Raw genomic sequence first — 13,389 nt, 5'->3', positions numbered from 1 at the left:
TTAAAATACATAAGTTTTTAATTAGTTTTAATTTATTTAATTTTCTTTGATATATTTTTCATAGAACAATTAAATATGAAAAAATCATTTTTATTTGTATTTTTTTTTCTTTTCTTTATATTTTTCAGGAATCAAACATAACATTCCAAAAGAAACATTGTCAAACGTATTTTTAATTTAATTTTCAAATTTGCAATTGGAAAGTAAGAACTCCAAACAGAAGTAGAAATAAGATTATTAACTGTCTTATTTTTTTTTCTTTTCGATTATATTTGGTTCTCAAAAAATATTAGGAAAAGAAAAAAATATGTCAAGAAAAATGGTTTTTTTATGTTTGATTTCTGAAAAATATAAAAGAAAATTAAATATAATTCAAATTAATTTAAATTTTATATACTTTCAAATTATTTAATCTTACTATAATAGAAAAAAAAAATAAGTAAAATAAGTTTGAAGAAATATATAAAAATAATTTATTAAATTTAAACTTTTTTTTTATTTTCCTTCACTTTTTATTTCAATATCTTTTTCCTCTTTATTTTCTTTCTTTCTTATTTTCTCTTAAATTTTTCAAGAACCAAAGTCTTTAGACATCCCAATTAAAGAAAAGTGATGTGACAATCCAAAATTTTAATTTGTAAAAAACAATATCATTATGAAAACATAAAAAGCAACAATTTTCATAATCACAATTAAATCTTAATTTTAGTGGTTATTTTTAAAATTTTTAAATGCTAATTATTGAAAATGATTCTTGTAATTCCAAGTTCATAGCTTGAATACTTATTTTGCTACGCCTTTTAAGTTGGTTTTAACTTTTAAGGAATAAAATTTCAACAAATAAAACATAAAGAAATTTTTGAGACAATCGATTAGTCAACATCCATCCACCTACTCCACCAACTTGATATAAAAATGCTTTTAGACCGACCATTGAATTGAGATAATCAATAAATCAACATCCATCCACCTACTCCACTAAATTAATGTAAAAATACTTTTTGACCAACTATTGAATTGTGTGGGGTTTGGTGACAAATCCTGACATCTGAATTCACCAGGATTTCTTTTTCAATGGGTGCTTGATTTTCTGTGTTTGCTCATTGACCATTGGATTCTCACAGTTATATGGAAAATTACTAGGTAAAAAGAAATTAAGACCTTCAGCTTAGCTTTACTATAACAAATGAAAAATAAAAAATAAAAAATAAAAAATCAAATCTCTAATTTAGGATATGTTTCAATACACACAAACTCTGTTTTTTTTTTTTTTAATAAAAAGATAATAATAATTTTTATATAATATATAAAAACTCATTAAAAATATAAGAGTAAATTTCACTATGAGATTTAAACTAAATATACTCATCTTATCTTGATCACAATAAGTTTGTTTACAGCTCATAAATTTGGACAATTTTTAAAAAATCGTAGTATTTCATTACTTCATAATTGATGTATTAATGTATATATTTGGCTTCAATTAATATTTTTTTTTACTTTTAAATTTAATTAAAAATTATTAAATTACTACTTATTATTGAAATTAAAAATACATATTTTAATAATGAATTATTTATATTTAAACCAAAGAATCTTGTATTACTTTAACAAACATAAATTGATAAATAGAAGATATTATAAATAAATATTTTATTTATTAATAAATTAATAATCTTAAAATAATACATTTATATAACATATAAATAAAATATAAAATTGTATAATTTATTCATTTAAGATATTTAATTTGTTGTTTTTTAAGATAATAATTTATTTGTATTATGACAAATTTATCTTTATCGAAATAATAGTAAACTCTTAAGTTAACATATATAAGATTTTTTGACAAAATTAATTAATGAAATTAATTAGAAAAAATCTACTATAAAATGTAATTTTTAGTAATTTCATCAAAGTCACAAAAAAATGCCCACTAAACATTTATATTGTGGGAAAAAAAAACATATATAATCTCATATACATGCCTCCACAAGGAGAAAACCTATATGTAACTGGTACTCTCTTTCTTTTTTATCGTTTCTTTCTAACTGTAACTGGTACTACATGTGACACATGAAGAACATCTATCTATGATGAAGGTAGAGTTGGAAATAGAGGTGATGGTGGGGATAGCAATCTAGGTCGACGTAGATCACACCTACCCCTCAAAATGGTTGAGGGTAAATCTAGTTGAGTAAATGTGTCAATCTGCATAGGTATATGGACAAATATAAATGATTTTGGTGATGGTAAAACTAATGTCCTAAACTCAGGTCCTAGTGGAGTAGCTAAGACAACATCTAAGTGCAATGAAAGGGGATCAACATATAGGGTAGCAGACACTAAAAGTGGGTTTGAAAAAGTAAGTAGTTGGATTGATAGTGGGTTTGAATAGGTAAGAGGTTGCACTGATGGTGAGTCTGAAGAGGTAGGGGGTTGTAATGGAGGTAGGAGGTTATACTGATGGTGGGTTTGAAAAGGTAGGAGGTTGTGGTAATGGTAGGTCTGAAGATGTAGGAGATTGTGTTGATGGCGAGTTTGAAGAGGTGATGGACTAAATTAAATATAGGTCTAAAGAAATAGAGGGTTGTATTGATGGTGGGTCTAAAAAGGTAGGGGTCTAAAGAAATAGGCAGTTGTATTGATGGTGAATCTGAAAATGTAGGGATAGTACTGATGATGAGTTTGAAAAGGTAAGGGATTGCACTTATGATAGGTCTGAAGAGATGGGTGATTGTACTAATCGTAGGGATAAAAAGGTAGGGGCCTATAATGATGTTGAAACTGATGAAGTGATGGGCTGACGACTAATTTATTATTAAAATATATATTTTTAATTTAAATAATAAATTATAATTTAATAGTTTTTAATTAAATTTTAAATTAAAAAAATAACTAAAATCTCAATTGACAATTGAGGTTTTAGTTAAAAAAAATGAAGCATCAATTGTCAATTGAAACTTCAATTAAAAAATAAAATCTTAATTGATAATTATAATTTCAGTTCAAAAATGAAGTCTCAATTATCAATTGAACCTTTAATTAAAATTATGAAAAAATATATATATTTCTATGACATGGCTCCACGTAGTACCAAATATATATATATATTGTGGAAATGGGTCATTTTGAGCCAAAACTTACGCTATGGTTATAAATTTCAAGGTGGCAGGTAAGCACCAAGATGGTCTTCTTCTCTTCCAGTTGATGTAACACGATTCACCAGCCCATGTTCTCACCTTTACAGGTATTGAAAAATTGGCGAGTACTTGTTGCAAAAGATCTTTTTTCTAAGTGTTTTGAAAATTCAAAACCAATTGTGAACTCTGTCTATATAGAAATTTTGGCAACTCCACCAAAAGTCTTTCAAGCTTTTGGAAGATTCAAAACTTAGAAAACCACCCAGTGGTTTTGTATATCAACAGTATGAAAGCATGTCGTGGACATGGAGTTTGCATTCTTATTTCAATCTTAGTTTGGACCATGCAATTAAATCTATCTATTGGTTAGCCCAAATTTTCTTGTCGCCATCTTTTGATGATAACAAAATATGAGGTTGGTATTTAATCTAATATTTCAAAAAATAATTTCTCTCACCCCCAAAATTACCAACAACTTTGTCATGATGTTGACGACTTCAAACAATTTCTTCCAATCCAATCCTTCTTCCATTAGAAATTTTCTCTTCCTCATAATTACCAACTTCATATGGGAAATTTCTTTGCAAGTTGCTTGAATCCTATCTTGATCTCCAAAATTTTAATGCTTTTTAAAGTTAAGATCCTTGAAGGGAATACCATATAATTTTGGTTTAGTTGTATGCATCCTCTTTACTGATTGCTTCTCTTTCAGGCTCTCATGACTATGATGGCCAAATAATTTGAGTCTGAATTAACCTAATATTAATTAATTAATTGTGGTTGTCATTAGTTAATCTACACCTTTTATTTTATAAAAAATCTAATTACATTTGTACATGAATTTATAAAATAATCTATATAATAATTTTTTTATTAAAAAAATTATGTATTCCGACCAGAAATGTGGGACACTTCAATAGATATTTTAGAGAAAAAATTTTGCTTTTTCTGCTTTTGTTTTTCCCATTGCTTTGTTTTAGTAACAAGTCACAAGGCAATGGTGTCTGGCAAAAAAGTCAGCATCTGGGTCCACCACAGCTTTTTTGGCCTTTGGTTCCCTTTGCTTTGTTTTACTAACCACTCAATTATGGTGTTTCATCTGGGTCCATCACCATCAATCATTCCTTCAAGCCTTATGCATTTTGGCAATAGAGACCAGCCTTCAGTTTTGCAGTCAACAGGTATGGCGGACGCACTCCGCTCGGCTTCCCTTCAAGTACTATTCGACAGGTTGGCTTCTCCGGAGGTCATCAACTTCATCCGGCACAAAAGCTCAGCCATGTACTCCTTGACAAGTCAGGAAAGTAGAATCACTAGTTAAGTGTCATTTTAGGAAACATAATAAATAATTTTTTATATTTTTAAAAGTATTTTTTAAATTTTAATAAATATCTAAAAATGCTTTTTAAGTTAAAAATGTTTTTTGAAATTATTATCAAATAGAGTCTCTAAGACAACAATTATTTTTTTCTTAAAAAAAATTATTAAAAATGATCCTTATTATTTTAAATGAATAGCTCCGAATAATTATTTTAAGATGGTTGTGAAGTTCAGTGGAAGGATTAAAATTTCAAAAAATAAAAGTGGAAAAGAAGGAATGGTAGGCATCATCCTATTGGGCCTAGGATGCTTTTGCTTTTTTGGCGGTATCCGATTCCACCGATCTACCCACCGACTCCACCAAATTGATAATAATAAAAGAAAAAAAATAAATGGTCCGAATCTTGGGTCCACCACCCACCAAAATTGATTCAATGAAACAAGTATGCTTGCAGAAAACCCAATAAGATCTCCAAACAAAAGTAGAAATAAGATTATTAACTGTCTAATTTTTTTTTTTCGATTATATTTGGTTCTCAAAAAATATTAAGAAAAGAAAAAAAATATGTCAAGAAAAATGATTTTCTTATATTTGATTTCTAGAAAATATAAAGAAAATTAAATATAATTCAAATTAATTTAAAATTTATATATTTTTAAATTATTTAATCTTACTATAATAGAAAAAAGGTAAATAAAATGAGTTTGAAGAAATATATTAAAATAATTTATTAAATTTAAACTTATTTTTTTTATTTTTCTTCATTTTTTATTTCAATATCTTTTTCCTCTTTATTTTCTTTTTTCTTATTTTCTCTTAAAATTTTCAAGAACTAAAGTCTTTAGACATCCCAATTAAAGAAAAGTGACGTAACAATCCAAAAATTTAATTTGTAAAAAACAATATCATTATGAAAACATAAAAAGCAACAATTTTCATAATCATAATTAAATTTTAATTTTAGTGGTTATTTTTTAAAAATTAAAATGCTAATTATTGAAAACAATTCTTGTAATTCCAAGTTAATAGCTTGAATACTTATTTTACTATGCCTTTTAAGTTGGTTTTAACTTTTAAGGAATAAAATTTCAACAAATAAAACATAAAGAAATTTTTTAGACAATCGATTAGTCAACATCCATCCACCTACTCCACCAACTTGATATAAAAATGCTTTTAGACCGACCATTGAATTGAGACAATGGATCAATCAACATCCATCCACCTACTCCACTAAATTAATGTAAAAATGCTTTTTGACCGACCATTGAATTGTGTGTGGTTTGGTGACAAATCCTGACATCTGAATTCACCAAGATTTCCCTTAATTTCTTTTTCAATGGGTGCTTGCTTTTCTGTGTTTGCTCATTGACCATTGGATTCTCACAGTTATATGGAAAATTACTGGGTAAAAAGAAATTAAGACCTTCAGCTTAGCTTTACTATAACAAATGAAAAATAAAAAATAAAAAATCAAATCTCTAATTTAGGATATGTTTCAATACACACAAACTCTTTTTTTCTTTTTAATAAAAAGATAGTAATAATTTTTTATATAATATATAAAAACTCATTAAAAATATAAGAGTAAATTTCACTATGAGATTTAAACTAAATATACTCATCTTATCTTGATCACAATTGATAAGTTTGTTTACAATTAGTTCATAAATTTAGACAATTTATCAAAAGTCTTAGTATTTCATTACTTCATAATTGATGTATTTCAAACAATTACTTCCAATCCAATCCTTCTTCCATTAGAATTTTTCTCTTCCTCATAATTACCAACTTCATATGGGAAATTTCTTTGCAAGATGCTTGAATCCTATTCGGATCTCCAAAATTTTAATGCTTTTTAGGGTAGTGATGGAGGATATGTTTGATGGGAATATCACATAATTTTGGTTTTGTTGTATGCATCCTCTTTATTGTTAGCTTCTCTTTTAGGCTCTCATGACTCTGATGGTCAAATAATTTGAGTCGAATTAACCTAATATTAGTTAATTAATTAATTATTAAATTGTACGTGGTTGTCATTGGTTAATCTACTGTCTTTTTATTTTATAAAAAATCTAATTACATTTGTACATGAATTTAGGAATAATCTATAGAATAATTTTTTTATTAAAAAAATTATATATTCCGACTAGAAATGTGGGACACTTCAATAGATATTTTAGAGAAAAACTTTTGCTTTTTTTGCTTTTGCTTTGCCCTTTGCTCTGTTTTAGTAACAAGTCACAAGGCAATGGTGTCTGGCAAAAAAGTCAGCATCTGGGTCCACCACAACTTTTTTGGCCTTTGGTTCCCCTTTGCTTTGTTTTACTAACCACTCAATTATGGTGTTTCATCTGGGTCCATCACCATCAATCATTCCTCCAAGCCTTGTGCATTTTGGCAATAGAGACCAGCCTCCAGAATTGCAGTCAACAAGTACGGCAGACGCACTCCTCTCAGCTTCCCTTCAAGTTCAAGTTCTATTCGACTGGTTGGTTTCTCCTGAGGTCATCAACTTCATCCGGTACAAAATCTCAGCCATGAACTCGAGTGTTATTTTAGGAAACATAATAAGTGATTTTTTAATATTATAAATAGATTTTTATACTTTTTATTTGAATAAATATCTAATTTTTTAAATTAAAAATATTTTTTAAAATCATTATCAAATAGAGCGTAAGAAAATAATTATTTTTTCTTAAAAAAAATATTAAAAATGATCCTTATTATTTTAAATCCGAATAATTATTTTAAGATGGTTGTCAAGTTCAGTGGAAGGATTAAAATTTCAAGTGGAAAAGAAGGAATGGTAGGCATCATCCTTTTGGCTTTTGGGCATACACTCTGAATGCCAGCCTAGGATGCTTTTGCTTTTTTGGCAGTATCCAATTCCACCAATCTACCCACCGACTCCACCGAATTGATAATAATAAAAGAAAAAAAAAAAGAAAAAAAAATCCACCACCCACCAAAATTGATTCAATGAAAGAAGTATGTTTGCAAAAAACCCAATAATGGACTCCATAAGATTATTTATATTAATATCAACTTGAAAAGGAATTTTTCGTTAATTAAATTCCAAAAATGAGGCCTTTATTGTTAATATCAACTTTAATCCAACACTCCTGGTTACAAAAAATAAAATAAAATAAAATAAAGGAAAATCCACGCCTACTTGAATCATTCACATAATATTTATTATGATTTTTAAATAGTATGTTTTGGTGGTTTCAATATTGTTAGAATTAGTTTAACAATAATTTAAAAAAGTGCTCCTACCTTAAAAAATATTTTTGAAAAAGGTAAAATATTTGATAAAATTAAGAAAATATTATTAAAAATCTAAAAAATCACTTTTACCGTTAAAAAATTACTTATAATATTTTTTGAAAAATTAACATTCGATATGTGATTCTCTTAAAATCATTTTTAGAAAAAACGCTTTTATTATAAACACTTCAATTATGTTTGATTTCCAAAATAATTGAAAGAAAATGTGAAAGAAAAATTGAAAAAAAGAAAAAGTGAAAGAAAATAAAAAATAAATTATTCTTATTTACTATTTCAAACTTATTTTACTTATTTTAACTAATTATATAAAAATTAAATAATTTAAAAATATATAAAATTTTAATTAGTTTTAATTATATTTGATTTTTTTATTTTTTTTATATCATAATTAAATATGAGAAAATAATTTTTTTTGTATTTTTTTTAATATTTTTCAAAAATTAAACATATCGTTATAATAGAAATATTATCAAAAATATTTTTAATTTAATTTTCAAATTCACAATGGGAAAGTAAAAACTCCAAATAGTGATGAAAATAAGATTACTAATTATCTTACTTCTTTTTCTTTTTTAGACCTCCCAATTAAAGAAAAGTCACATGACAATCCAAAATTTTAATACGTAAAAAACAATATCATTATGCAAACGTAAAAGCCAATAATTTTCATAATCATAATTAAGTCTTAATTCTAGTGGTTACTTTTTAAAAATAAAAATGCTAATTATTGAAAATGATTCTTGTAATTCCAAAATTCCAAGTTAATGGCTTGAATACTTATTTTACTATGCTTTTAAATTTGGTTTTAACTTTTAAGGAATAAAATTTTAAAAATAAAACAGAAAAGAAATTTATGAGAAAATTGATCAGTCAATGTCCATCCACCTGCTCCAGCAACTTGATATAAAAATGCTTTTAGACGGACCATTGAATTGAGACAATGGATCAATCAACATCCATCCACCTACTCCACTAAATTGATGTAAAAATGGTTTTTGTGACAAATCCTGACATCTAGATTTAATTTTCCTAAATTTGTGACTACAATGTTCTATAATTAATTATTTTGTGAATGAAAGGTAGAATTGTAGAATTGCAATACTATTTATAATTATTAAAAATAATAGTATTAACATAAATATTGAAATTATTATTACTACAAAAAATGAAAGTAATAATATTAGGAATATTAATGTTCAAACAAATATTTATCTGTTATAATAATAATAGTAGTAGTAGAAAAAGAAATGAGTATATTAAAATGAAAAATAATTAAGAGGAAACAAATAAAAAAGCTGGCACTACCCACCTTACTCAACAGTCTGGCATCAGCTTTTTTATGCGCTTTTGCTTTCCCCTTTGCTTTCTTTTACTCACCGGTCACCACTCAATTATTGTGTTTGGCAAAAAAGTCTGCATCTGGGTCCACCACCATCAATGATTCCTTCAAGTTCAAGCCCTTGGCAAAAGACACCAGTCTTTACTCTTTACTTTGCTGTTTGCTGCTGTGATTCTGCATTCCGTTTACCTTCATTTTTCCTGTATTCAATCTCGCTGAATTCCTTTTGCAATGGCGGACGCACTCCTCTCGGCTTCTCTTCAAGTTCTATTCGAAAAGTTGCTTTCTCCGGAGCTCACCAACTTCATCTGGGCACAAAAGCTCAGCCCTGAACTCCTTAAAAAATTGAAGAGGAAATTGGTGGTTGTCCACAAAGTGCTCAATGATGCGGAGATGAAGCAATTTTCGGACCAACAAGTCAAAGAGTGGCTGGTCGATGTTAAGGATGCTGTGTATCATGCGGAGGACCTGTTGGACGAGATCGCTACTGAAGCCTTGCGGTGCGAGATCGAAGCTTCTGACTCCCAAGCTAGCGGAACTCATCAGGCGTGGAACTGGGAAAATGCCTCTGCTTGGGTTAAGGCTCCATTTGCCAATCAAAGCATGAAGTCCAGGGTGAAGGAGATGATTGCTAAGCTTGACGATATTGCTGAAGAAAAAGAGAAGCTTGGGCTGAAAGAAGGTGAGGGCGATAAACTGTCACCAAGGCCACCAACCACTTCTTTGGTGGATGAGTCCTCTGTGGTGGGCAGGGATGGAATCAAAGAGGAGATGGTGAAGTGGTTGCTTTCTGATAAGGAAAATGCAACAGGCAACAACATAGATGTGATGTCCATAGTGGGCATCGGCGGCAAGGGCAAGACCACACTCGCTCAGCTTCTCTATAACCATGACACGGTCAAGCAACACTTCCACTTGAAAGCATGGGTCTGTATTTCCACTCAGATTTTTCTCATCGAGGAGGTGACAAAATCAATTCTCAAGGAAATCGGTTCTGAAACTAAACCTGATGACACCCTAAATTTGCTTCAGCTTAAACTCAAAGAGAGAGTGGGTAACAAGAAATTTCTTCTTGTTCTGGACGACGTCTGGGATATGACGACTCCTGATTGGGATGGCCTACGAATTTCACTCCTCACTGCAGCAGAGGGAAGCAAGATCGTTGTGACTAGTCGTAGTGAAACTGCTGCAAAAATCATGCGAGCAGTCCGTACTCATCATTTGGGGATATTAAGCCCTCCAGAGAGTTGGTCCCTATTTACAAAACTTGCATTTCCAAACGGAGACTCCAGCGCTTATCCAGGGCTTGAGCCCATAGGGAGAAAGATTGTGGACAAGTGCCAAGGATTGCCTTTGGCTGTTAAAGCACTCGGAAGCCTCTTGTACTACAAGGCCGAAAAAAGAGAATGGGAAGATATTTTGAATAGCGAAACGTGGCATTCCCAAACTCATCATGAAATTCTTCCGTCTCTTATATTGAGTTATCAGCATCTCTCTCCTCCTGTGAAGCGTTGTTTTGCTTACTGTTCAATTTTTCCCAAGGACTATGAATTCCACAAAGAGAAGCTGATTCTATTATGGATGGCAGAAGGGTTTTTACACTCAGGACAAAGTAACGGAAGAATGGAAAAGGTAGGTGATTCATATTTTAATGAACTTTTAGCAAAGTCGTTTTTACAAAAATGCATTAGAGAAGAAGAATCATACTTTGTAATGCATGATCTAATACATGACTTGGCTCAAAATATCTCCCAAGAATTTTGCGTTCGCTTGGAAGATTATAAGGTGCAAAAAATATCCGACAAGGCTCGCCATTTTCTCTACTTTAATAGTGACTATGACCGGGATGTTGTATTTGAAAATTTTGAGCCTGTTGGTGAAGCCAAACATCTTAGAACGGTCTTAGAGGTGAAGAGATTATGCCGCGGTCCTTTTTATAGATTGAGTACAAGAGTTTTACAAAATATATTACCAAAATTTAAATCTCTGCGGGTGTTGTCATTGTGTGAATATTGGATAACAGATGTGCCTGATTCAATACATAATTTAAAACAGTTGCGTTACTTGGATCTCTCTACAACAATGATTAAAAGATTACCTGAATCAATATGTTGTTTGTGCAATTTACAAACAATGATGCTGAGTAAATGTCGCTGCCTTGTTGAATTGCCTTCGAAAATGGGGAAGTTGATTAATTTGCGCTATCTTGATATTAGCGGGCCTAATTCATTGGAAGAAATGCCAAATGATATAGGTCAATTAAAAAGTTTGCAGAAATTGTCTAATTTTACTGTGGGCAAAGAAAGTGGGTTCAAATTTGGAGAATTGTGGAAGCTTTCAGAGATTCGAGGCAGGCTTGAAATTTCAAATATGGAGAATGTGGTGGGTGTTGAGGATGCATTGCAGGCGAATATGAAGGATAAGAAATACCTTGATGAGTTATCCTTGAATTGGAGTCGGGGGATTAGTCATGATGCTATACAAGATGATATTCTCAACAGGCTAACACCTCATCCAAATTTAAAAAAGTTGTCCATTGGAGGGTATCCTGGTCTAACATTTCCAGATTGGCTTGGAGATGGATCACTTTCAAATCTCGTGTCCCTTCAGCTTTCGAATTGTGGGAATTGCTCAACATTGCCGCCACTGGGGCAGCTACCTTGTCTTGTACATATAAAGATCTCAAAAATGAGCGGAGTAGTGATGGTGGGTAGTGAGTTTTATGGGAATTCTTCTTCCTCGCTTCATCCCTCCTTCCCATCCCTGCAAACTCTATCATTTGAAGATATGTCCAATTGGGAGAAATGGTTATGTTGTGGAGAATTCCCTCGTCTCCAGGAGCTTTCTATAAGGCTATGTCCAAAACTCACTGGGGAATTACCAATGCACCTTTCTTCATTGCAGGAACTTAACCTTAAAGATTGTCCGCAACTGCTTGTGCCTACACTCAACGTTCCTGCTGCCCGTGAATTGCAGTTGAAAAGGCAAACTTGTGGGTTCACAGCTAGTCAAACTTCAGAAATTGAAATTTCAGACGTCTCTCAGTTGAAGCAACTTCCACTGGTACCCCACTATCTCTACATTAGAAAATGTGATTCTGTGGAGTCTCTACTAGAGGAGGAAATCCTGCAAACCAACATGTACAGTTTGAAAATTTGTGATTGCTCTTTTTACAAATCCCCAAACAAAGTTGGCTTACCCACTACATTGAAATCGCTATCAATCTCTGATTGTACCAAATTGGACCTTCTTCTACCTGAGTTGTTCAGATGCCATCACCCGGTTCTCGAAAATCTATCAATCAATGGCGGTACCTACGGTAATTCCCTCTCGTTGTCCTTCTCAATATCGGACATCTTCCCCAGGTTGACTGATTTCAAAATAATTGGTCTTAAGGGGCTTGAGGAGCTCTGCATCTCGATTTCAGAGGGCGATCCCACATCTCTTCGTAATTTGAAGATCTCTAGGTGCCCTAATCTTGTATACATCCAACTGCCCGCTCTCGACTCGATGTGCCATGAGATATACGACTGCTCCAAGCTCAGATTGCTGGCGCACACCCATTCATCTCTGCAGAAACTGCGTTTAGAGGATTGTCCAGAATTGTTGTTGCACAAAGAGGGTTTGCCTTCCAACCTACGGGTACTTTATATACGGGGCTGCAACCAACTCACGTCACAGATGGACTTGGATTTGCAGAGACTGACCTCTCTTACTCATTTCAGAATCAATGGTGGATGTGAAGGCGTGGAATTATTTCCCAAGGAGTGTTTGCTGCCCTCTTCTCTAACTTTTCTTTCAATCGGGGATCTTCCAAATCTCAAGTCTCTTGACAACAAGGGGCTTCAACAACTCACCTCTCTTCGAGAATTACGGATCGAGTGCTGCCCTGAGCTCCAATTCTTGACAGGATCTGTTCTTCAACGCCTTATCTCTCTCAAGGAATTAGGAATCGAGGCGTGCGGAAGACTCCAATCCTTGACAGAAGCGGGTCTTCACCACCTCACCACTCTTGAAACCTTAAGTATCATCGAGTGCCCTAATCTCCAATACTTGACAAAAGAGAGACTGCCAGACTCCCTCTCTTATCTGGAAGTCAGATGGTGTCCTTCACTGGGACAACGGCTCCAATTCGAGAAAGGGGAAGAACGGCGTTATATATCTCACATTCCAAAAATAACGATCGATTGTGTGCTATTTTAATGGGAGTGGCACTGCACCAACACATGGGCAGGTAATTGTTGTGTGCTTAAACTTATTTTCTTTACAAAATTTATGTTCCACCCAAATTTCTA

General features: G+C 31.5%; 1 protein-coding gene across 11 annotated transcripts in view; it reads left to right on the top strand.

Moving 5' to 3' along the window:
• LOC117928668 (putative disease resistance RPP13-like protein 1) overlaps positions 1-13,389 on the top strand; it is a 37,656-nt gene that overhangs the window by 2,711 nt on the left and 21,556 nt on the right. For 9 of the 11 annotated variants that reach the window (XM_034848633.1, XM_034848631.1, XM_034848632.1 and 6 more), the window contains exon 2: positions 11,653-13,328. In XM_034848633.1, coding sequence (XP_034704524.1) covers positions 11,653-13,297 — 1,645 coding nt within the window. In that variant the 3' untranslated portion in view covers positions 13,298-13,328. The remainder of the gene's footprint in view (positions 1-11,652; positions 13,329-13,389) is intronic. The other 2 variants (XM_034848622.1, XM_034848627.1) reach the window with 1 other exon arrangement.

Source organism: Vitis riparia, chromosome 13, assembly GCF_004353265.1.
Source record: "Vitis riparia cultivar Riparia Gloire de Montpellier isolate 1030 chromosome 13, EGFV_Vit.rip_1.0, whole genome shotgun sequence".
Lineage (NCBI taxonomy): Eukaryota > Viridiplantae > Streptophyta > Magnoliopsida > Vitales > Vitaceae > Vitis > Vitis riparia.
The sequence above is the reverse complement of the archived record's forward strand: the minus strand, read 5'-3'. Positions and strand labels throughout refer to the sequence as shown.